The sequence below is a fragment of the Daldinia caldariorum genome (assembly GCF_022478825.1).
Source record: "Daldinia caldariorum strain CBS 122874 unplaced genomic scaffold F4812scaffold_18, whole genome shotgun sequence".
Taxonomy (NCBI): Eukaryota; Fungi; Ascomycota; class Sordariomycetes; order Xylariales; family Hypoxylaceae; genus Daldinia; species Daldinia caldariorum.
The window spans coordinates 498,552-522,944 of NW_025953054.1; the positions used below are offsets into that span (position 1 = coordinate 498,552).

Below are 24,393 nucleotides of genomic sequence, written 5' to 3' on the forward strand. Positions count from 1 at the left end.
CGAGAACTTTCCCATCGACGAATCAAAGACTTCCGTGCCCAAGCTGTCTAGATGCACGTCCAGATGCATGGTTCATGTGCCCAATGTCCAAGCTCTCATCTCATCTCGAATCCGGAATAGGTAATCTGCACATACCGTAGCTCTTCTCTCCTATCCTAATCGGTCTTGTAGGATGATATCTACGCGCCGACAAGCCTTCTAGTTTTCTTCAGCACAGTTCGTCACTCGCAATGATGCGTGTGACGTTCTCATAGCTCGAGCTAAGAGGATTAAACGAAGCTTGTCACCAATTATGCTATGCCTGTTCCGTACGTGCACTACGTAAAGTCGTTACCGACAAAGCTCACCTTGATCATTGATGCCTGCTAGTCACCTATCTCTCCGTATGCACGATGCAATCGGACGGCGTGCTACATGCCAGCCTTCTGAGAGGCCCATTCTGGTGAATCCATCGTCCCCCTACGAATTCCAGAATATCCCATCCCATCGTAGCGGATTCTGGCTTCCCGGTCTTAGATAGCCTTTACACCATCACTCCGCAGATTGCAAGACGCACGTCATCACGAGTTTTAATACACCACGTACACCTTTTGCTGAAGAACTGTTGTTGAAGACCCAGAACCTATCGTATTGCATAGTAACACCTCCTTCTGTTGCGAAACTCGCTTCCGTTCAATGTGTTTGAGGTACTCTTCCTACCCTTATTAGTCTTTGACATCTATATCCACTATGGACTGGGTTATCCTTATTACATAGTACTAGGTAGTAAAAGCACGTAGCCATAAGGCACCTGCGCGTCACGAGTAAGCCTATCTCGTGGGCTCGGCAGAAACGACAGGGTGGGCGTTTGATGATCCTCAAATCTCAGAAAGTTCGGTGTTGTCCAGAAGCCCCTGGGCCCACGGCCATCTGTGACCTTGAACCCCCTTAGCGGATCAGATCTCTCTAAGCTAAACCTAGAGCCTCAACGAGCCCGTTCGCTACTATGTAGTAGTAACGAATGCTGCCTACTAACTACCTTAGGTACCTAAGGCAGTGTAGTAAGTAACTGTTTACATGGTGCAGCAGCCATGTTTTCAGTCGCGATGCCCGTCATGGTCGAGCGTAGCACACAGATCTCAATAGCTCGAGGCTTGTTGATCCTTCGCCTGCGGGTAATTTCCATGTCCTGCCTATTGCTAATCATATGCTAGCCATGTGAAAGAAGTTCTCTCCCATCCCGCTTCTCTTCCGTTGCAATCACACACACAAAAAAGATTCTTCAGCAACGTGTATGGGCCGCTCGCCTTTTTATCTACCTAAGGTAAAATCCCTACTGGATACGACGTGCACCGGCATGGACCGATAACTGGGACACCCGTACGCCTTGACCTAAGTGAGTATGTCTGAGTTGATCTCATTTGTCTCATTCCACGTGTTCCCGGTCACCGCTAAGTGGGACTATCGGCGCTTTTATGATAACTTACAAAGTCTGCATTAAGAGAGGGTACGGTGGCTGCTTCGTAACTTGTATTAGATAAGTCTGGGCATAATAGTAACCTAGCATGATTATCTAAGGTCACAAGCTTGGCGTTGAGGATGCGGTCAAGTAAGCTGGGTTCGGGGGATAAAGGGATGACGAAGGGTTATGGTTATCAGCATGATGGGAGCCAACCGCTTAGCAACTCAAAACTCCATATGTTGTGTAAACAGCCAACGGCCGGGGCCCCGGAGTCGGCCACAAGGCCAAGCTTTTCCCCCTTCGTCCATACAATACCTATCAGATAAAGACTAGGCTTTTGATTTAACCCCTACCCACGACTTCTCCGCGTGCCGCCAGGAAGGAAAAGATCATGATCACATCGTCTCGTTCGATGATCTATCATCCTTCGACTCTTTCTCCATGATCGTTGACTACCTAGGTAGGTATCTTTTAGCGTTTTCGTCGACATGAGAAAGTGGGTATGTGTAAGACGGCGACAGCTATTGCGACTTCGTCCCTACAATGTTTGTTTGGTTCTGTGACCGCAGTGGTTGACGTAGGAATGGCTTCCCAAGGAGGTAATCCTTGGCGGTCCTTCATCATGAGATTCTTTAAATACTTAGGGATTACATGGCGCCACCATGGGTCGGTCTATGGTGCCATTGCCCAAAGGATACCACACGATTCATTGATCCCTTCTAGGAAAGCACAATGCGGCATCTTTATCCCGGGCCCCTTAGATATTTGCCTGCTTTGGTAATGCCTATGCCGATAAGGAGCGTATCAGTATCTTCGTTCGAATATATCGAGTGGCATGATCGGAGTAGATTTGTCGTCTGATTTCATGAAACGTCATCCAATGTAAGCTCGCCAAAGTGACTGCCGAGCTGCCATAATCAACTGTGAGCAACCGCCAATAACAACCTGTAAATTGTGATGTGAGCTTGTGACAAATTGTTTCTTCGTCGTTTGAATAAATTTGGGAGAGTTGGACCCTGAATACCTACCTAGTACTTGCATAAGGGGACCGACAGAGGGAATTATACATAGATACTATCAATATCAAGACATGTAAGAATAGACAGGATCTTAAACTAGATACCCTTAGAAGACGTGGTTCGATGAGAATGAATCCCAATCCAACTTCCAAACTTGACTTCTTTCTATGTATCAACAGTGTCTATTGGGTACCAATAACCTTTATGGGCAATCCTTACTTCAATACACGTTGCCAGTTCCAAAACCTGTATGGAACCAATTCATCATTCAAGTCTTAGAGCATACCTTTCTTTACTTCATCCCTTCTTTCCTCCCAAAGTGTCTTGCCGGTACATGAGCATACCGTCTTATCATTATCCCACATGCCGGCACTTCTCGCAATAACACCTACCACGGTATTCTCGTTATTTTTCAGATTTGCTTCCGTGACCCCTTCCTTCTGGTTGGAAACAACCATCGCATGTCCAATCACCTCCCACACCTGGAAGGGATGGTCAAAGAACACTGCACCCCGACCATCCTTTCCGACCTGCACAGTACCTAAGATCCCCCGGGGTTGAGTTGTACCACTCCCGCCTGCCCACACCGGGCCCGTAGACGTGGCGCCAAGCTTGAGGTCGCCGTACTCCCGTATAGTAGCCGAGTATGTACCAGGCTCGACGCCACGAACGGTCAGATCCACCAAAGTTATCGTAGGAGAAACTTGGACCATGCGGGCTAAGCCTCTGACTTCCCTGTCCTTTGCTCTGGATCCGTCCGTATCGGCCTCTGGAGCCGAAGCAGGCACCAACGCATCACCACCCTTCTCATTTCGGTGATACGTCTCGAGGATACATACGGCTGCGCCTAGAAGGATCTGTATCAGCCAGCTGACGAGAACAATGTCCACGGAATTACCGATTCAAAATTAGGAAATCCGGAAGCGTAAGCCGACTGCTTCGGCGAAGTTCGGCATGAGGTAAGGAAAATGGCCCTTTTCGTGCGGCCTTAGAGTAACCGCCGATGGTTTGCATAAATACCAAAACCAATAGAAATATATGATGGAACATAGAAAGGGAATATAATATATCACTCACTATTAGAAGCACCAGACCCCCTTAAAATAGCATCTCGACCAGTAGCTTCAATGGCGCTAACAATCGCGGACGGAGCAGCTATTCAAGGAACATTATGGTGTCAGTCCCCAAAGCGAGACCTATTGACCTGCGAGGTAATAGATATCTTACCAGTTCCCTCCACCGATATAAGCTGCTTCTCTAAGTCGGCCTCGACTTTAGTGATACCTCCGAGTTTATATAGCGCATCGGAAACATCTTTGACACATCCGTCACAGGTCATCGGCACAGCGAATAACGTCTATATGATTTGTTCATGCTCCTATTAGTTTGTCCTGTTCTGGGCTTCATAGATATCATAATATCTTCTAAAGGCTAGGTACTTGGTAACAACTTCAAGATGAAGATTAGGTGAAGGTAGGTAGGTAGACGGACCTGAAAAGGAGTCTTGGCCTGATTAGAAACCACCATCTTGTCTCCCGTAGCAGCAGGAATATACCTGCTTATATAAAATGACTGTTCTCGCTGGTTACGATGATAATACGACCCGGCAGCGACGCCGAAAAAGATAAAACTAGTACTCGCGGCAAAGGAACGAAATGGGATACCGTGTAGATATTTCAGCATCATATGCTTGGAAGTAGAAGAGGGGACGAAGAGAGCTTCATAGTAATTATTATTATTATTTTTTACAAATATCGATCGTGTAGAATGGACTGGAAGCCATTCACTTACACGATAAGAAAAACCCACCCTTTCCGTTATTTTACCTAAGAAAGAGGTAATTAGACCAATGAAATGGAACAAGCACGAACTTTTGCTTTGAAATCGCAATTGCGTCTTTCAGGTACCTACCTACAGCTGGGCCTGCAACAGAAATGCGGGCTCGGTCCTCGGTGCTTCGCAACTGGCGTCATTCACCTGTTTTATCGCTTATCTTTTTATCGATAGGCGGGGAAATACACATCTTGACATCCCTTACTATGTAGATCCCCCGGGGTCTCGGTACCTGCCGTACACGTGACTTAACGAATATCGAATTCTGCTATCGCACTTACACCTTGCAACGCTTCCCCCATTTAGCCTTGGGCATATATCTAAATACACTTTTAATAAAACCTTCAATTTCGCGACAAGACGTGCCATTGCACTACCAAAAGGGGTCTTCGAGGTCATACATGTGCCCCTCGTCAAGCCTATCGAGCAAATAAAACCCGTGTCTTGACGACGAGGGGCTAACAGCTCCCCTCCCCCTTTTAAAAAGAGCCGTCACCATGTCGCAGACCATCGGGCTGGTAAGCTTCCTTTTCCCTTTCCTTTCCTCATTCGAAGCGGCATAGCAGGGGTACTCACACTCTCCCGGGACAGACGAAACTAGCCTACTCGCGAGTATGGCACCACATCTCGGCGTCGGCACCGCACCCGACGCTCTCGACGCAACCGAACGTGACCCCGCCCTCGCTCGGCCGGCTGGCGTCGCGCATCGCCGTGATCCTGATGGGCAAGCACAAGCCGATCTGGGACCCGTCGACGGACTGCGGGGACTACGTGGTGGTGACGAACTGCGCGGCGCTGCACCTCACGGGCCACAAGAAGTGGCGCAAGATGTACCACCGGCACAACACGCGCCCGGGCTCCCTCCAGTCCGTCACCATGGACGTCCTCATGGCCAAGCACGGCGGCGCCGAGGTCCTCCGCAAGGCCGTCAGCGGCATGCTCCCCAAGAACAGGCTCAGGGATAAGAGGCTCGCCAGGCTCAAGGCCTTCGAGGGCGACGCCCACCCGTTCAAGCAGAACCTCATTCGGTTTGGCGGCGTGCCTGTTGGCAAGGAGGGCTGGGGCGAGGCTGTTCAGGCGATAAGGCAGGCGGGTGCTGAGAGGTTATAGCGGAGAGGATCGGATCGGATCGGATTGGTGCTAAGGCGAGGCGCGACTTGCAGGCTCGAGAGAAAGAGAGAGAGAGAGAGAGCAGGCTTTGCCAGGGAAATTCTAGCTCTGCATATCTGCTATGTACTACATCGTACGTGTATAATGAATGCATCTCATAACAACCAACATTGCAAGTGGCCAAGAAAACGGCACTTATATGTACAATGAATACGGTATTATTCGCTACAAGTAGGTGGTAGGAAAGCACTCCAGGTACTTGGGACAACTGTGGTTCATAGAAAATTCAAAATAAAGTGAAAATATACACCTCTATACGACTGACATTTTTGCACGATGAACCAATCACATCTCCAGGCGGAAAGGGGGGATTTTACGGATTTGATTTTTCTTATCATCTTGAGATGGTATCTAGATACTCGGCATCGATGCAGCAACAAACAACTTTATAAACCCCAGCTCGGATCCCATTCCCCGATAATTACGAATTAAGAAAAAAGAAGAAAAAAAAGCAATCGCAGATCCCGCGAATTACGCCGAAGACATGGTACAAACTCGTGGGAAAAAAAAGACAGTACTAGGTACCTGGTTCGTTTTTTCTGTGCGTCTTACGAGCGCGAGACTTCGACTTTTATCAAACCGTTAGGTCCGGACTGAGGCGCGTACACTTCGGCGTCCTTGCCCGTGTTCTTGATGCCCTTGTGCCAGGAGAGATCTGTGGAAACAATCGGATACGGTTAGAAGCTGATCTTGTCTAGTATATAAGGTAGGTACCTAGGTATATATATATATATATGGATTCTGGTCGGAGATAGATAAGTAAATAAATAAATAGATAAAAAGCCGGGACTTACCGATTTCGAAGTAGTGCTTGTTAGGCAGCGCGTAAGTGACAGTCTTGACCTCGGGCACGGCCTCGAGGACCTGCTCGCTCATCTTGTACATGGTGTGCTGGACCGAGGGGCTGCTCTCCTCGGCGAACGTCTTCATCGAGATGCGGCGCGCGTCCTCCCACGCCCGGTCGAACTGGGCCGCCTTCTCCTCGACCGCCGCCACGCTCGCCAGGGTGTTCCAACTCCAGGTCGCGTCGATGTCGGTCGACAGGATGCGGTCCCACGTCTCGCCGAGCGTCGTGAACTCGTCGCGCACGAAGCCGTGGAACGCCGACCCCGTGCTTTTCAGCACCAGGAGCCCCGAGATGCCGCTCTTGAGCTCGATGCCCTGCCGGGTGATTCGGGCCTCGACGTTGCGAGTCTCCTCGCCGTCGCGGTAGAAGCTGTGGGGGTGCTCCTTTCCGTCAATGACCATGCGGGTCCACCGCTTCACGACGATGTTAATGTTGGCAACGTGGATGTGGGGGTATTGGTCCAGGAAGTGCTGCCCTAGGTAGCTGGCGTACAATTCCGGAGGGTTCACGGGGTGCTCCTTGGCCTTGATGTAGATGGTGTTCTTCATGGAGTCGGTGGCTACGACGACGCTGTTGTCCCCCGTCGTATACGACGTCTCGATATCCCCCTCTAGCAGACAGCATACGGTCATCTCCGTAACCCTGTGCGTACCCATCGCCTCGTCCTTGTGGACTTTGTACACGCGGACATTGTCCTTTCCGTACCGAGCTGCTGATACGACCGGCATGTTGAAGGGTAGGTTACTTGTTTCTTTTCTTTCCCTTTTCTTTTTTTCCTATAATTCTCTTCCTCGTTCTTGCTTATTATGCTTTTACGAAGATTAAGGAACCCGTAAAAGGTTAAAATATTCCGAAACCTCAGGGGAATGCTGGGGATGCCGAGAGAACCTTCCTCTACCAAAAAAAAAGAATGATTTAGGTGCAACGTTATGCAGAAAGTTAGGAGACGAATCTATCCTGTAACAATCGCAATAAAAAAAAGAGATGAGATGATCAGATAGCAGCAAGAATAATAATAGTAATAAGAATGAAAAGGAAGTCGTGAATCATAGGCCGAGTCAAGTCAGGTACGGAAGAGAAGGAGGAAAGAAAAGGTCGCGCGGTTCAAACGGAAAGGGAGAAACATGACTGCGTATTTATATACATCTAAAATGTCATACCTACCTCTAATCTAGGTACTGGACCTAGGTATGGAGTACTATGTAATGTCCATATGGAGCTATGTAAGGCAAAGATACTCCTAAACCTTACCAACCTTCTGGCCTTACAACATAATAAACACTTATTAGACTTACCGACCCTCCATTCCAAATCGAGCTGCATACGTAACCCGAATGGGTTTTATCATAGGTTCACAACGATACTAAACTACTAGCAGGATGCAGGGACGTAGCATGGACGTGGTAGCAGTCGAACGTAGATCCGGGTCCTAAGGGCAGTCCCGGGATTTTCGCCTGGTCGACTTTGGGCAACACAGCAGCAGGTTTGGTTCTATGCAGATCGGAAAGCGCCTGAAGCGGACGCATACTATACGGCACCGGCATTGCGTGCTTGTAGTGTATTGTATGTATGTATGTATCTACCTAACCTAGGTATTGTACCTAAAGGTAGTGGATGCGATACAAGAAAGACTGGAGTCCGCTGGTCACCGATAAGAGAGAGAGAGAGTTGAAGAAGATCCAGGTATGTAGTTGGTGATACAAGAACGGCGGCGGGATCGAAGAATGGAAAAAAAGAGGGGACTTCCTCACTAGTAAGGATGGGGCCTTAAAGCTAAGCTTGCAGGGCATTGCAGGGCATTGCAGGGCCAATGGTATTTCACCAGCTGCCACTGGGGAACGTTTTTAGCGGCTCGATACTTCGATACATCGAACCGTACCTTACGGAACCCGCCGATTCCCCTACAAACGAAGGCCGACTCCTACCCGATTACGGGTATTTACACCCCAAAAAAGCTCCGCCTTATTAGCTTCTGGGAAAGCTTTTCCTTTTTTTATTCGGTTTTTTCCTCTTTATACTAATTACCGGCGATAGCAAAGCCTCACTTTGGAGAAGAGGGGGACTTTTCTTATCTGTCTTACCTGTTCCGCTGCTGCTGCTGCTGCCGATATCACACCCCTTCTTGCTTTGGTACTAGGTAGTAATGTAGGCAAGATGCAGTCTAGATCTCTTAATCTAGATTTTGTTGCAGACTGATGTCGTTCTCAACCCATACGGAACAGAATAGCTGAGATATGTTAAGCGAGTTTTAAGATAAGAATCTGGTTTTACCAAAATGCTATGATAGTTTTCGTTTATAACTTCTTTTAATACCTCCTAGGGGCCTTACGTATCTTGACACAGCAGCCGTACACCAGGACAGCACACTTCAGACAATTGTCGCTAGTATTGACAACTAGCACTACTACAGTAGGGATCTAATAGAATGCTAAACCCAAGGACCATTGATAAACAAAAAAAGGGCTGCCTTTATGATGCGAACACGGAGCGGTCTATTACTCAATGCCATGTCGGTCTGGTTATCCTTTAAAGATGGTAAATCCACTGAGAGACAGGGGTGAGAGGTAAATATCTTATGAAGCCGCAACGAGGGCGATGATAGTAGATATGTATACTGAAGCTAAAGCTCAAATATAGTTCCCCGAACCCGTTCCTGAACTAATACAATTATACAATCTTTAAACGCATTGATTGCACGCATTTTGCTTCCTCACAGCATGCTTGTAGAACCATAATTTATGCTATGTTACGTGTGTAATAAGCGAGTACGTCAAGTATGTAACCGGCGAAAAACGAAGCTATTTGCTATTGAGAACCACCTGCAGATGAGAACAATTATTTTACGCCGGTCAAGTTTTACATGGTAATGCCTGGTAGTGATAGTTAATATACCTGGGGTTGAAATCTAAAGGAGACTACCCCCCATGGAGACCCTAATTGTGATACCACGAACATTGGGACTCGGATTAGGTATTAGACCTGGGGTATATCGAGACATAGTGAAGCTGCCCAGGTGAATCTGCAATTGTACATCTCGTATCGACTATAATGTTTGTTGAGGTGTTAATCTACACCTAATTCATTACCGAGATATACGTTTCAGCAAAGAGTTCGGGATCGTTAAAACCGACAACTACCTGATTTATTAATAAGACGCAGGGTGATGATGCTATTTGCGACATTGCTGAATTATATGGTAGCTAAATATAGAATCGTCAAGGCTGAAAATAGACAGTGATGTTTTATATGTTTGGCCTCTCATCCAGCTTAGCTGACGCCAACATTACCCCAACCCAAAGAATTGCAGCTTAGCTCTTTCTTATATTGTATCTTTTTCATCAACATCCATACTACGCTGTCCTAACTGAAGCGGACGGATCTTGGCTTAATCATCTGTGCAGCTCGCCAAAACGCTTCCCGAAGCCTATCGATCCTTGACGGCGAACCATTCAGCTTCGGCCTAGAAGCTAATTTACATAATTACCTCTACTAGGCTGAGTGATATGTCATGCCCATAATAAGAACCTCTCTCGATATAGCAGGTCGAGACCGTGGCTGACGATTTTCAACACTTAGTCACTTAGTAATAGGTATGCAGCTTTAACCTCAGGGGCTGCTGCGTCTATACGATGCTTAACAACGAGTCGTGTAGTTGAATCTGGTCAAGCCTATATCGCCTTAAAATTCGATATGGAAGGTTGCATTCGGCTAAGTACCTAGCGTCTAGGCTTCGTTTTTGGTATATATATGAATGCTGAACTACCCAAGCAGCCAGTATACAAAATCCCACAACTTCTATCACCAGAACCGAGCTAGCTCTTCACCACACTATAAATAAAGGACTAGCATATCATTTACGCCATGTTTTTCTCTAAGATCACAGCGCTTGCGCTTCTTGCGCCTTCCGCGCTCGTCTCTGCTACCCCGACCTTCAAGAACCACGGAACACTGGATGGGTGGGATGGAACGAACCACGAACATAAAGGAACTGTAACCCAAATCGACAACGTGTCTTACAACTCAGGCACGTCGATCAAGGTGGTTCAGATATACGACCCTAGCTACTCTGGCAGATACCACTCGGAAGTATACAAGACAGACGTCTACAAGGTTGGCGACGAGGGGTTCTACGGCTTCGCTTTCAGGTTGCATTCGACCTGGGACACCTCGACCAAGCAATCCTACAACATCGCACAGTTCATCAGCAACCTGGAGGACAACCCCGACAACACGTGCGGGGACGGTTTCATCCCGTCGACGATGATCTGGGTGGAGGGCAACCAGCTCATGATCCGCAGCAAGGGCGGCAACATGTGCGACAGCACGCTGAAGAAGTTCACGGTCGGCACGATCAAGCCGGGGGCGTGGCACCGCGTGGTCCTCCAGGCGAAGTGGGCGAGCGACGAGACGGGCTCCCTCAAGGTCTGGCTCGACGGCAAGCAGGCCGTGGACAAATCCGGCCTCGCTACCACGTACAGGGATGCGCAGAGGAAGTACGGTTTCCAGTTCCGCACCGGCTTGTACGCGAACAGCTGGCACGACCAGCACAGGCTGGACGGAAGCCAAGGGACGCGACAGCTGTGGATTGACGAGGTTGCTATCGGAACCAAGTATGAGGACGTGGACCCTGGTACGCAGCAGTGATCTCGTGGGCCATTCTGAATTATTTGAGACGGTTTTTTTTTCTGGTTAGGTTGTTGCTATAAATTAGGTATACATCATATTTGTTTCATTTCTTTCAGTTTTGCATATAGCATTTGATTCTTTACACATATGTGAGGGTATATGACATTTAGAGTTGTGATTCAGGAGGAGTTGCCATTTAAAGAAAAATACTTCGTAACGAGAGCAAGCAGCTGTGACCATAGCCCTATTAATAGACTTTAAGTCAAAGTTTAAATAATAAGATTAACGCTACCTAGACACCTGACAAATTACATAAATCGATGTCTCCTGAATGTATCATCAAAGTCTAATATTAGGTAAGTTTCAATATTAAATAATTACATATCTAGTAGTAATTAAGACTAAACCGAGGGGTATATACTATCAGGGTACCTTGTGTACCCTCCGCCGTCTCCACTCTTGGCAACAAGCAACATGGAAGGCGGCCGCAATCCGACCCCGAACCGGCATTCGATACAACAAACACCACATTAGTGTACCTACCTAACCTACCTACCTAGGTGCATAGTAGTATTCTTTCCAGTCGATCATAACCTTCTTTTTTTTTTTTCTCTCTTTTTTTTTGCGCCGTCGCCCATTTCCTAGTCGAAACCATATATCCCACTTCGGCCTATTATTCGAACTCGATCATTATTTACAGGTTAATATCTAGAGGCACCTAAGGTAATTTGTCGCGATACAATACGAAACTTATCATTCGCTCGACTACACATTCGCTTCTCTCCATGAGTGGCGCCGCGGTCTGGTCCCAGACGGTGGGCATTTGGTCGGGTCTGCCACCATGCTGAGCACCTCTCACAAGTCGTTGGGTACCCAGCCTACTAATTCCCCCATCGCCCCTACGCGACCGAGCCTCGATGGCGGCCTTCGACCACCTGCCGCCGGCGATGGTGCCCGAAGTATCGCCCCTACGCCCACCTCCCTCGCCCCGAGAGGTGGTGCTCCCGTCAACCCTTCTCAACCCCCGGGGAGTTTTAGTTCCGACCTACGTAGCCAGACCGCCCAGTCGCGAGCCGTTTCGAGAGCCGACGCTTACATCCGGGAAAAGCTGGACGAGGACGACGATTCTATCACCGAGAATACGCTCAATGCGTTGAAGGACTCCCTAAGCCGCGAGATGAAGATCAAGGAGGGAAGCGAGAATATGCTAGAAGCTCTAAATGCAAAGAAGGCAAAACAAACCAAGGAGCAGCGTCAGAGGGTCGAAGCCGAGCTTACAGCCGCGAATTCGAGGATAAAGGAGCTAAAGCAGAAGATCACAGATGCGCAGCGGTCCAAGGCTGTGCCCAGCACACCTACAAGAACACGCAACGACGGGTTGTTGCGTAATGAGGGCCTGCGATCCCCCCCAAGCGCGCCTAGAAGCGGCGCTGGCTCCGACTTCGATGAACCGACGGAATCCCCGACGGTGGCACTCGAAGAACTGCTATCGGCTTTAGAAGTCGAGGGAATGTCCCCTGAATATTATGTGGGGGCAGCCAACAACTTCGTGGATCTCTTCAAAAGGTACCCCACGCTGAAGTATGATTTGGCCTGGGCCGAATTCGGGGATAGAATGCAGGCCATACTGCTTAGTGGGAGTAGGGAAGTGGTGGCTTCAGGATACCGAATGCTACGATATGCCATCTCCGACATAGCCTCTCTAAAGAAGATTCGTAGCTTAAACACCGACTACATGGTGGTCGTGTCTCTCGCCAAGGACCGCAAGGCCGACGTGGAACGCGAGCAGGCTCTCAAGTTCGTCCGGGCCTTCCTGGACGTGAAGGAAGGTGTTCGCGAGGTGTCTAGGGCTGTGGTTAGGACTATAGCAGCAGTCGCCGAGCAAGTTGAAGATCGACTCCGGCCAATCTGTATCGAAACGCTTGGCGAAATCCTACTGCGAGATCCCGCATTACTTGTAGCGTCTGGCGGTTTGGTCCCGTTATCAGAAACACTTGCCGAGGGCACTTATAAATCTCCCGAATCCTTGTGCTCGGTGTTTCTCTATCTGCTAGATGCGCCACACACGCGCAAGTACTTACGAGCCGGATACGAGCTAGAGGTTCTATTCACAGCTTTCACCGACGCCCTACTCTCGTACGAGGGGGTTGTAAAGCAAAACGCAAAGGCAATTGCTTCCGCCTTAAAGAGTTGGTCTGGGCTCATGACCCTGTCTATGTTTAACTTCCGAGCGATCGGCTCTTTAATATCGAGTTTGATATTGCCTAGCGCAACGATTCGGGACACCGTGATGGATTTGCTTTATTCCCTTCTTCGCATTAAACCTCCGGCGTGGGCCACGTCGTACCTTGCAGGTCGGCGTTTGACAACATATGGAAGAGTGACGACGTTGAAATCTTCGACGCCGAGTAAAGACGATACAGTGTACGAAGACGACGGCGCGGAGCAAAACTTTGTGGAGCACTATACGGCATTGCTTCTAGCTATATTTATTAAAGCAGGCATGATGCCGAATCTGCTCCAGGTTGCACAGGGCACCGACGATCCTATGTTGAGGCGAAAAACGACACTGCTCATAGGCGAAACCCTCAAACTCGCGAGTAGAATCCTTCCGCCTTCTTGGAGTAGCGAACTGCAGTTACTTCCAGAACTGTTCGCAGCGGCCTCACATTTCGAAGACGAAGCACATTTCAATGCAACCGGAATTGTTTACCAGATTAGCAGCGTAAGCCGGACGCTTTACCGGTCGTCTCCCACAGGTTATGCTCCTGGATACCTTCCCTCTAGCAGCATGCTGGAAAACATGGGCCATGCGGAAGAGGCTCCAAAAGCCAATGCTTTGCTTAACCCGGATGATGCCACATTCCGTCAGCTACTCATAGACTCGGGAGTTCTTGGCCACTCGAATCCTTCGAAATGGGACTGGGATGTTGTCCTAAAGATAATCGAAGGACCGTTGATGAATGGTAAACGTTTGGAAGAAGCCATCAAGGCGTCGAAATTCGCAAAAAGGCTGGTGGGATTTTATCGGCCTTTTAAGTTCAAATTCTCGGAGATCAAGAGCACACGAAATACACAGAAATATGTCCGGGTTGGCTGCGCACTTATTCACACACTGCTCCAGACAGCGGAAGGAATAAAATACCTAGCGGACAATAAGCTGCTGAGGCAAATTGCCGAATGCTTAGCCCAATGCGATCCGGTAAGAACACTCGTATTAAATATATATATATATATATGGATGAGAATGCTTACTCTTATTTATAGACCAGCGGTTTAACTGCGCAGTATCCAATGTTTTCGAGAGATCGCCTCACGGATACCCTGTGTGGCGGTTATTTCCCCATGCTTGGCGTTCTAAGCAGCGAACCCAAGGGATTGCAAATGCTCGAGAGATGGCGTATCTTCAACATGATGTATCATATCATCGATTTTAAGCAAAGACCGGATCTTATCAAATTACTTCTCAGCAATCTCGACTATAGTCTTCAAGGTCACCCGCGCATACTATTATCAAAGGCTTTAACAGCCGGCACAAAGGAAATACGAATACATAGCACTACCGTACTTCGAAAGTATGCAACAAGACAACGAGTTACGCCGACAGGCCAACTTATCTCGGACTCGAAGTGGGCAATTCAACTACTTGTTACACAACTCTACGATCCAGAAGTCGAGGTTTGTGCCACAGCTGTTAAAATTCTCGAGAAGGCTTGCAATAGTAAAGCGCTGTTAGAATATATAGTGGAATGCCGGCCCGCGTTGGACCACCTTGGAGAGATAGGAGCACCTTTATTGCTCCGGTTTTTGTCCACCTCCATCGGTTATCACTATCTAGACGGCTTGGACTACATAAGTAACGAAATGGATGACTGGTTCCTTGGGCGTAACGATACCTACGTCAGCCTCATCGAAGCTAGTTTAGCACGTTCTTTCATAGATACCCATGAGGATCAGCCACACCGCCTAAGTATCTACGAAGACGACTTGGACACAGATCAGGACAACCACGTACCGCCTCATTTCTACCGAGAATTGACGCGCACGAAAGAGGGCTGTAAATTACTTGAGGACAAAGGCCACTTTGAAGAGTTTGCCTCGACAATTAGGGAGTACGGGATGCTCTCAGATGATCCTGAACTTCTCACTAAGGTTAAAGGGTGCCTATGGGCAGTTGGAAACGTTGGGTCGATGGAGCTCGGTGCTCCTTTTTTGGAATCCACGGACGTAGTAGAACACATCGTCAAAATCGCCGAATCTCATGATGTAATGAGCCTGAGAGGTACTGCTTTTTTCGTCTTAGGCTTGATATCGAGATCCACACACGGGCTAGAGATACTCTCTGAGCATGGTTGGGAATCAAACACCACACCTCTAGGGATGTCCCTGGGGCTTTGCGTCCCTTCGGATCTTTCCAAATTCTTCTCTTGCAAACCCTGGAAACACGAGATCCCCGCGAATATACAATTGTTAGATACCCAGAAAACGGCGCTCGAACCTCCACCTGTGGAGATCAACGAGCCGGACCCGACGAACCGGCGAATATTAGAGCTTATGACCGAGCTAGGCAATATGGTGCTTTATAAGAAGGCCAAGGCAGAATTGCTTCAATTGCGACAGAAAAAGGCACCAGGGTTCCGGCAGCCTTCTCTGTTCCGCAAGGTCTTGGCGTTACTAGAATGTCACCACTTTAGGCTACCAGATCGCCATCTGGTGATCGAGCTCTTCGACAAGAGCGTCCTACGACATATCCTATACGACTACGAAAGCAACGACGAATCGGCAAGCAGCTCGGGCGACGAACAGAGGACTGAGAGGCAGAGGAGCATAAGCGACCCCGCTGAGATGGAGAGGATAATAGCTAGGGGCTACAACTCGTCGATATAGCGGTGGAGTAGCAGAATAACAGAGTATCACAAGATAAACATAGCATATCGTGTTGGACCGGGATGGGGGGGCGGAGGCGGAAAAGTAAGCGTCTAGGAGCAGCAAAAACTTTGGCAGATTTTGGACAACGGCGAAGATATAGCCAGTTTGTTTGTTGTTTTGTTTTAATCTTGGGAAGCTTGATTATACTTGACTTGATTGGACTTTGGCACGATTCATCATTCATCAGCTCACTTAACTTGACCTGGCCTGTCCTGATTCAACCCACCTATACCTACCTACCTACTACTATACCTCTACTTATACCTACTATCTACTACCTTGACTGTAGAAAAAAAAAAAGAAATTTAGACGCGATATGACCCGAGAAAGGGAGAAAGGAAGGAGGGGAGAGACAAAAAGAAAAGTCGATCGCTCGTTGCAACTTGCGCATTTCATATTTCTGGGGAAAGGGGGATTAAGGGGGTGGTGATGGGTATTATCTTGCATATGGCGTGGCGGGTTAACCTCAGTTTACCTCTTACATTAGGTTAGGTGTTGATTGCACTTACTTGGGGTTTGGGAGCGGGTGGATAACACATGGGCGCCTGGATTGAACTAGGTTAACTATTTTCTGATAGTTATCATTATATCACCATTATTATCTTTAGTCTTTGACGTGGTGTTTGGTCTTGTCTTGCTTGTGTGTTTCTCCGCCTAATGTATCTACTGTACGTCTCATTTTTATATCACATATGGTCAAGGTAACTTAGGTACCTACAATTTGGGAGCTCTCAAAGAGAGGAGATTTCTGTCCTATTGATGGAATACTTCCCGGGTACAAATATGACAGGTAACACGTTATATAGGTTAGGTTAGGTTAGGTGCCTACCTAGGTACCTATATAAGAGGTAGGGAATTTCTTGCATTAGGAGTAAGTAAATGAAGACTAAGAAACCACCTCTTTGAATCTCTTCGCCACTATATAGTAGGGTAGGTACCTAACGTACCTATTAATTAATAGTGCGATATGATATGTCCATGTCCCCAACCATGGTAAATTCTCCCTCCTCAAGCAAGGTGTGTGAATATGGAAGTCTGACGAAGATCCCCTTGATATCATGGGCTAGAACGTGGTCTTCGGTTGTGGTGCTATAGGTAGGTACCTAGGTAGTCATAGCTTCCCGATGCAAACACTGTTGGTCCATTGGCGGCCATATCCGCGGAACTCGTTTGCTCGAATCTTCACCACTTTTGTCTAGCCCCCCCTCTTTCCCCCTACCTAGGTACCTAATCAAGGATACAGCTGCAGCGCCCGGCTCATCAGAGCAGGAGTGACCTCGCAGATCTCGCGCAGGTACAGCTCGAGCGTGTGCCGGGGCGAGGGCGGGCGCAAGATGCCGCGGATGTCGAGGTCCATGCTGAACCAGATCTGGAGCATGACGAACAGCCACTCGCGGCCGCGCTCGTCGAGCAGGCGCATGTCGCGCGCCCACCGCAGCTTCGCCCGCACGAACTGCACCACGCGGTGCTCGTCGTGCGCCACCTCCCGCAGCCCCAGCTTGCCGTGGTCGAAGCGCACCGCCGCCACCGCCGCGTCCGCCGCGAACCGCCGCGACAGGTCCACGAGCACCTCCCCGAGCCCCGCGCGCCGCAGCGCCCGCCGGTCCTCCCGCGTCAGCTCCCGGCTCCACCACGCGGCTGCCGCGCCCCGCAGCAGGGCTTCCAGCCACGAGAGGATTTGCCGCTCGTTGGACGGGGCTGTGGTTGGGTCCTGCAGGAAGAATTCGATGTGCTCGACGAAGAGGTCGACGTCTGTGAAGATGACGACAGTAGTGGTGGCGGTGGTAGTGGCAGTAGTAGCAGTAGTAGCAGCGCTACTGTTGCCGTCGGGAACAACGACCATGCCCGTTCCCCGCTCGTCGGCGTGGCCGGGGTCGAAGCGGCCGATATCCTCTCGTCTGAGCTGCGGGATTGGGGGGGAGGCAACACTGGGGATGGGAATAGACGGGGGAGTCTGTACGACGGCATTTGGGGTCGTTGCCTCATGGTGATGGTGCTGATGATAATGATGATGATGAATGGGCGGTTCGGATGGCTTGTCTTTTCGGATGATTTCTTGTACGAGGAGAACCACGTTGGCTACGCTTTCCGCGATGCTGTTTACTTTCTTGTCGAAGCGGTCTACTTGTTGGGATAGGTGGTCAATCCTCGCGGTTAGGCACCGAGCTGTATCGAGGCTCACGCCGTGGTCAGGGAGGGGTTCCAGGAGGGATAGGAACGAGGCGGCATCAGCCTGTCCGTCTGAGGCTTTTTCGGTAGCCATTGTGAGCGGGTTCATGTGGTACGCTTGTTGGCTACCTAGTTTAATGTGTAAAGATTTGAGATTTGAGTATTTTGAATTCGACGGGATTGAATGCACGCAGAAGATGGATTTAAATAATTATACGAGGCTCGTGAGTCAGGCAAATAAGTTGCCTTGGCAGATCTGCCGGCTGTTGAGGTTGTAACCACGTCAGGCATACGCCAGGTGCTCGCAGTCACCTGGCAACAGTAGCCTAGCAGTAAGAGGTTTATCTTACACATCATGGTGATGTTTTGGAAGTTTGTTTGTCGTTGAATGCAGTGACTCACGGTCATGTGAAAAGGGACAACACTAAGTACCTCTAACCTAATTATCTTTTGGGTTCAAAGCTTGGGACACTGTGAAGACCAACAGTATGGTTGAGTACCTAACCTAGATGGAGAGAACGCCGTTCGGGTATTCATATCAACAAATCCATGACGGAGTATATATCGCTATTATGGTGCGTGGATAGCATCGCTGGAGAAATGTCAAGAATGTGTATTCTATTCTATTTTGACGTCAACGCCAGCGGTCACTAACTCTCAGCTGATACTTAGATGAGTGAGATATAGATTTGGGACTAGCACTTAGATAGATTAGGTAGGTAGGTATGTTAACTGCTCCGGTCATAACCGTCAACTGAGAAAAGGGGGTGCTATCCGCATACCAAAGAAGAGAAGACCTTACGGAAATAACCACATCATTCATGCTGGATAAAAGTCCCGGGCTAATGTTAACTTGCCATCTAGTCTAGGTCTCTCGAATCAATCCACAGTAGCTCTCTAAGAATAGATGTATCGTTTCCTCTTACTACTCCTCGTCTTAAGATACGCTTTATCTGCCACCTCTTTGGGCTGGCATCTTTATCACAATAGCGTCGAGAAATCTTGGTCGGAAGCCACCCCGAACATTACGAGCAGTATTCATATCTCTGCTTTTCATGTCATCGAAGTCATGTTACGTTAAGCTCGCTAGCTCCATAATGACATGATACCTCTTCTAGAGCTGAACTTCCCTTGCCCTCATATAAGCCGCAACGTATGATAGCCTAGACACCGTAACTACGAGTATCTATACGCCTATATGGAAAAATTCATTTCGTGGGGTCATTGCGTCGCCAAAAGAGTTCCCTTCTTAATAGATTACAGCGTCATTCCCATATCAAGTCTCAACACACTGACAGCAAGTAGGTAGCTAGGTGTTTCCTTCGAGCTCATGCAATTTATTCTAATGAAACATGACCAGTCTAGTGAGGCGGTTCTTACGGCTCAATAATGGCATGTGAAAGGCTAGACCATGAACTGCTTTAAGTGATAGCTGAAGTATTCGAAGAGTCAGCTATGTTTGTCATAGCTCATGTTCAAGGATACCTACCTCTACATAAGCAAAAGTTAGCCAAACGTATTAGCAAGATAGAAGAAAGGAGACAGCCGCGGTTCTAACCCCTTAACATAAAGACGAAGAGACGGTGCATCGGAAGAAGCAATGGCTGCATAATGCGATGCTTGAAGAAACCCACGTGATTGATCCCGCATATATGTTTCTTATCATACTTGCGGTGTCTAAAAATAACTATTATCGAAAAAAGACGCTCTCTTCGATTGAAGAAGCTCGCTTACACCACTCGCATTTCCCAGATTTCCACACACTATTATAGGAACTACGATGACACGTTTCTTCTTCACGTTGCAAACCCCAAAAGAAAGAAAGAAAAAGTCTATACATCAAGGATATTTCATCGTATTTCCGAATGCTACGGAGCGAACCTGCCGAGACTCGTCATCCTTTTGAACGATCTACCTTCAAAGCCGGCATCCGAGTTGCGCCATTCCGCTCATGGGTAGAGCATATTAACGAATGCGTGGGTTTAGTGGATGGCCGTAAGAGCTACGACAACGTAACAATCCATTCCAATTAATTTATTCATTCTCTATTATTATTCTACTTTTAGGTAGGTAGGTATATAACGTGATCTTTTCGGTTGAAAAATTTTGCGGCCAGTGGTTCTAGGGGATTGGAAGGTTATGCAATGCAGGGCAGATGGAAGGTTGCTTTTAGGATATTTTCAAATTAATATAATATATACCTATTCCTTACCCCCTACCCCCTACCCCCTATTACCTACCTAGTACTGCCACCATTACCCTGTCACTTTCAACCGTCTACTGCGTGAAGGGCTGGACTAACGAGGCGAGCCTTGGCAGGCCGAAGGAACTTGATTCCAATGTCGCTTTCTAACCCACCGACGCGTCTACGAACCCCACACGAAGCACTCGCATTAGACGCCCTCTGGCTTTGCCGACTATCTGGGGAAAGATGACGAGTCGCTCTTAAGATGTTTTCATTATCAAAACAGCCGGCCGGTCGTGGAGAACATCTCTTCAACCGATTTCTCCCCGGTCCGTATACCTTAGGTATTCATCCCTGGTAGAGCCGAGGCTTTACGTGAGCCTGCTTTACGCGAGCCTCCTCAATATGAACTAACGAAACTGCTTTTACTGGGAAGAGCTATCAATTTGTCGTAGACATGGATACTACTGGTGCAGCTTGGTGAAGCTGATGTAGTATGCCTTCGTAAACGCTCGATCGGACTTGCAGCGTCGACAACGTACGGTACGAAAACTCCTTCGACCTCGTGTTCGTGCCCTGACCATCAGAGTAACATCCGGCCAGCCCAGCCCTTTCTGAAGGCGCCATGACGGCTGCAACGCAACTCAATATGTGCTCCTGCAATACCTTTTTTGTGAGTGGCTCGTTAATGTAGGTGGTCTGCTGCCAAGGTAGCATCCGGGTATATATACAATGTTCCTCACAGGGTTGATCAAGCTCCGATTCGGAAACCATGCGTTTTTCTGAAAGCTTTTTTTTTCTCTTCTGGATCGTCACTTCTTCTCATGGTATTCGAGTACGCGTGGCTCTACATGCTAAGAATGCAACCTCTGTACCATCCCCATGTCTTGGCCTGAGATCTGTTGATCTATTAAGATAGCTCAACCCCCAATCTCCTTGTCCTACTTCCGTGAGCCCTGGGAACACTCGTGGTCTGGAAACCCGTTGCGCTTAGCCCTGACCCTTCGCTTCGTAATATCGGGACTACGCTATATTTATCGCGATGCGCTGGTGGAACACTCTCGTCCTGGCTGCGTGCGCTGGCCAGACAGCTGCGCACGCGAATCACAACGACCATGGCCTGCCAAAGCTTGCTGGGGCTCGAAGATTTCTGTCCGAGTTTAAGGAGGGAAGGAGATGGGATGACCAGGCGCGGGCCATACGGAGAGCAGAAATGATAGAGGCTCGGGACGAGGAGGAACTCGAGAAGCGAGCTGAGCTTGAACCGCGACAGAGAGGCGCACGGTGTGGTAAGAGCCGCGGGAGTTGCGCGGCCAACCAATGCTGCTCGGCCGAAGGGTTAGCCACCTGGGTCTTTTTATGATTTTGCTGATGTTTTACTGATCGGACTCAGTTATTGTGGTACGGGAGAAGATTACTGCACTTCACCCGACTGCCAAATCAACTACGGGCCGGCATGCGACGGTAACCAGAAGCCTGACGGCGAGGATACGTCGTCTATTGCGCGAACGAAAGTGGGCAAGGTACAATATGGCGGCGTGGGCATTTACGACTGTGTAAACAAAGGTGATATTGCTGTCACCTTTGACGATGGCCCATACGAGTATACCAACGACCTCCTCGACAAATTGACCGTATGTAATATGTTTTTTTCTTCTTCCTTATAAGATCTTGAAGGCTATGCTAACAAGGATAAAGAAATATGAAGCGAAAGCCACCTTTTTCATCACCGGTAACAACATAGGAAAGGGAAAGATTAATGACCCAGCCTTGCCCTGGGCTTCCGTCATCCAAGTATAACACTTCACCTTAGGTACTCAGAGAATTTTGAGGGTGAATACTAACCAAGTCGTAGCGAATGGCGGCCGAAGGTCATCAGATCGCGAGCCATACGTGGTCACACGAAAACTTCAGCCAGTTGACTACAGCTCAGTTCAAGAATCAGATGATATGGAACGAGATTGCGTTCAATGATATTCTTGGATACTTCCCTACCTATATGAGGTTTGCATTCATTTACACCTCCCCTCAGGAGGGAATAAGACTCGTACTAATCTTGGGGCAGGCCACCCTATTCCATATGCCCCGCTGCTTGTCAGACTCAGTTAGCTAACCTTGGATATCACGTCGTGTACTTTGATCTGGACACGGAAGGATACCTTCACGACGACCCCAAGCAGATCCAGACTAGCAAGGACATCTGGGACGATGCAGTCGATGGGTCCAGCCCGTGCGAGGATAGTTACCTCGAGATCGAGCACGACATCCACTACCAGACCGTCTACAACCTCACAGACTATATCCTCGAGTCGCTCTTCAGCCACGGCTATAGGTCCGTGACCGTCGGGCAATGCTTAGGCGACCCCCCGGAGAACTGGTACCGTGCCGGTACCGGTAAGGTCCCCGAGTATAGCTTCACCATCCGTGCTCCGACCGGCACCTGGTCTTGCCTGAGTCCTACACGCACCACCAGCACAAGCAAGCCGACTAGCACGCTAAAGGTCAGCACGGACGGCCGATGCGGCGACGGCGTAACTTGCGTGGGCTCTAAATACGGAAACTGTATGTATACCACCCTGGCGACGGCCCTGAGCATAAGTTTAATCCACGCCACTAGGCTGTTCTACTAACCAATGGTGCGGCGGCTCCATCGACTACTGCGGTTCGAACTGCCGCCCGGAATTCGGCACCTGCTCCTCGGCGGACTCGCAGATCCCAACTAACCTCCCGCTCCCGAACGGGCCGGGGACTCCTGACGACCCCGTGACTACCGCAACGTCCGGACCTGCCCCCACCGGAACGCTTACGCCTTCGATTGAGGGAAACTGCGGTGACGGATTCACGTGCGAGGGATCGGGATTTGGAAACTGCTGTTCACAGTCAGTGTAGTTCTCATTTTAACGCTTTCTTACATATCTTGCAGCCTGTGGCGGCTGTTGTTCTGGGATGTGGGGCTCTGGACGAGTCCCGCTTCATGTAACGAGATGAGATACGAAAGCCTATGAATGAAGTCAATCGTTTTTTTTGGGAGGGCAATGTTACTAACTTGATTTTTTTCGAACTGTACCTAGACACGGCTGGTGCGGCTCGACAATCGACTACTGCGGCTCAGGGTGCCAACCAGGATTCGGATCAGGATGCCAGGCAAGCGACCCATCTCCCTCCCCTCCGGCAACTTCACTACCTCCTACCAGCACCAGTGCGTCGCCCACCTCATCATCTACCGTCACCACTCCGTCTTCAACATCAACATCAACATCAACATCAACATCAGTGACATCACCACCACCGGCATCAACAACAACAACTAAGACGGGGACGAGCAGTAGTAGCAGTAGCAGTAGCAAAACGACCAAGACCTCGAAATCCACTAGCAAGTCCTCGTCGTCCACCAAGAAATCCACCTCGCATTCAACTTCCCACTCGACGTCTCATTCCACCAGCCATTCTTCTTCGAAGACCAAGACGACCAAGACTAAGACGGAGGATCGAAGGGCTGAGGAGACACAGGGGGGACTAGGTTAGGTAGATTTGTATTTATTAGTATTAGTATTGGCTTTAGGCTAGGTACCTAGGTAGTTATACCTGTGCCTGCCTGCTATTACCTAGGTGCCTACTTACTTCAGTGTTTTTTTTATAGTGAGGAAGAATAAGAAAGGAATAAGAGAAGAGAGTTAGTCGTATGGGAAAACTGGTTGTTTCACAGTGTAATTTACATAGGGGGGGGGGATATAATATAAAACAAAATAAAGTAAGAAGCTGTCGAAAGAACTAAATTAGTGTTTTTAAAGGGATAGCATTCGGAGGAGTAGGTACCTTCTCCGTGATGAAACTCCTGATGATGGGTTGAAAGGGGGATATTAATAATATGTATGTTCTATAACTGACGAGGCCGTCCCGATTCTGAATTCTTGTATTGTACTTGGGTAAGCTGTCTTCAACTGGGTTTATGAATCTGCAAGTCTCTTTACAATCTAGGACATATCACTGACTCCAACGACAACAAAAGACTATTCAATTCTTCATCAGGAGTAAGTTTCTTTTTTTTTTTTTTTTTTTTTTTTTTTTTTTTTAAAATAAAAAAAAAATATAAAAAAAAAAAAAAAAAAAAATAATTTTTTTTAAAAAAAAAAAAAAATATTATTATTTATTAAAATATTAAAAAGTAACAATT

The 24,393-nt window shown here is 48.4% G+C and overlaps 8 protein-coding genes across 8 annotated transcripts; 5 read left to right on the forward strand and 3 right to left on the reverse strand.

Annotated features, from left to right (window-relative positions):
- The first annotated feature begins 1,855 nt into the window (after window positions 1-1,855).
- F4812DRAFT_153580 (uncharacterized protein) lies at window positions 1,856-2,268 on the forward strand. The gene has a single exon (XM_047929742.1). It carries the CDS (start codon window positions 1,944-1,946, stop codon window positions 2,220-2,222), a length of 279 nt encoding a protein of 92 aa, XP_047787079.1. The 5' UTR covers window positions 1,856-1,943; the 3' UTR covers window positions 2,223-2,268.
- A 340-nt stretch (window positions 2,269-2,608) lies between these two features.
- F4812DRAFT_153578 (Cu,Zn superoxide dismutase-like protein) lies at window positions 2,609-4,364 on the reverse strand. Its single transcript, XM_047929741.1, has 4 exons — window positions 3,952-4,364; window positions 3,688-3,817; window positions 3,538-3,615; window positions 2,609-3,307 (listed from the first exon to the last, which is right to left on the reverse strand). Exons 1-4 carry the CDS (start codon window positions 4,144-4,146, stop codon window positions 2,736-2,738), a joined length of 975 nt encoding a protein of 324 aa, XP_047787080.1. The 5' UTR covers window positions 4,147-4,364; the 3' UTR covers window positions 2,609-2,735.
- A 22-nt stretch (window positions 4,365-4,386) lies between these two features.
- On the forward strand, window positions 4,387-5,768 carry F4812DRAFT_441968 (ribosomal protein L13). The gene is made up of 2 exons (XM_047935276.1): window positions 4,387-4,811; window positions 4,885-5,768. Exons 1-2 carry the CDS (start codon window positions 4,791-4,793, stop codon window positions 5,401-5,403), a joined length of 540 nt encoding a protein of 179 aa, XP_047787081.1. The 5' UTR covers window positions 4,387-4,790; the 3' UTR covers window positions 5,404-5,768.
- A 185-nt stretch (window positions 5,769-5,953) lies between these two features.
- Window positions 5,954-7,455, reverse strand: F4812DRAFT_153754 (uricase). Its single transcript, XM_047929744.1, has 2 exons — window positions 6,258-7,455; window positions 5,954-6,118 (listed from the first exon to the last, which is right to left on the reverse strand). Exons 1-2 carry the CDS (start codon window positions 7,036-7,038, stop codon window positions 6,012-6,014), a joined length of 888 nt encoding a protein of 295 aa, XP_047787082.1. The 5' UTR covers window positions 7,039-7,455; the 3' UTR covers window positions 5,954-6,011.
- A 2,124-nt stretch (window positions 7,456-9,579) lies between these two features.
- On the forward strand, window positions 9,580-11,224 carry F4812DRAFT_441972 (polysaccharide lyase family 20 protein). The gene is made up of 2 exons (XM_047935277.1): window positions 9,580-10,022; window positions 10,079-11,224. Exon 2 carries the CDS (start codon window positions 10,172-10,174, stop codon window positions 10,952-10,954), a length of 783 nt encoding a protein of 260 aa, XP_047787083.1. The 5' UTR covers window positions 9,580-10,022; window positions 10,079-10,171; the 3' UTR covers window positions 10,955-11,224.
- A 182-nt stretch (window positions 11,225-11,406) lies between these two features.
- On the forward strand, window positions 11,407-16,473 carry F4812DRAFT_441975 (Rapamycin-insensitive companion of mTOR, N-term-domain-containing protein). Its single transcript, XM_047935278.1, has 2 exons — window positions 11,407-14,138; window positions 14,204-16,473. The coding sequence occupies exons 1-2, from the start codon at window positions 11,778-11,780 to the stop codon at window positions 15,821-15,823; spliced, it is 3,981 nt and encodes a 1,326-aa protein (XP_047787084.1). The 5' UTR covers window positions 11,407-11,777; the 3' UTR covers window positions 15,824-16,473.
- A 352-nt stretch (window positions 16,474-16,825) lies between these two features.
- On the reverse strand, window positions 16,826-18,583 carry F4812DRAFT_467002 (uncharacterized protein). Its single transcript, XM_047938595.1, has one exon. It carries the CDS (start codon window positions 18,141-18,143, stop codon window positions 17,097-17,099), a length of 1,047 nt encoding a protein of 348 aa, XP_047787085.1. The 5' UTR covers window positions 18,144-18,583; the 3' UTR covers window positions 16,826-17,096.
- Window positions 18,584-21,261: 2,678 nt separating this feature from the next.
- On the forward strand, window positions 21,262-23,744 carry F4812DRAFT_462480 (carbohydrate-binding module family 18; the record flags this gene model as incomplete). The annotated part of the gene is made up of 7 exons (XM_047938053.1): window positions 21,262-21,557; window positions 21,613-21,853; window positions 21,918-22,013; window positions 22,075-22,223; window positions 22,285-22,781; window positions 22,837-23,098; window positions 23,291-23,744. 7 exons carry the CDS (start codon window positions 21,262-21,264, stop codon window positions 23,742-23,744), a joined length of 1,995 nt encoding a protein of 664 aa, XP_047787086.1.
- Window positions 23,745-24,393: the final 649 nt, after the last annotated feature.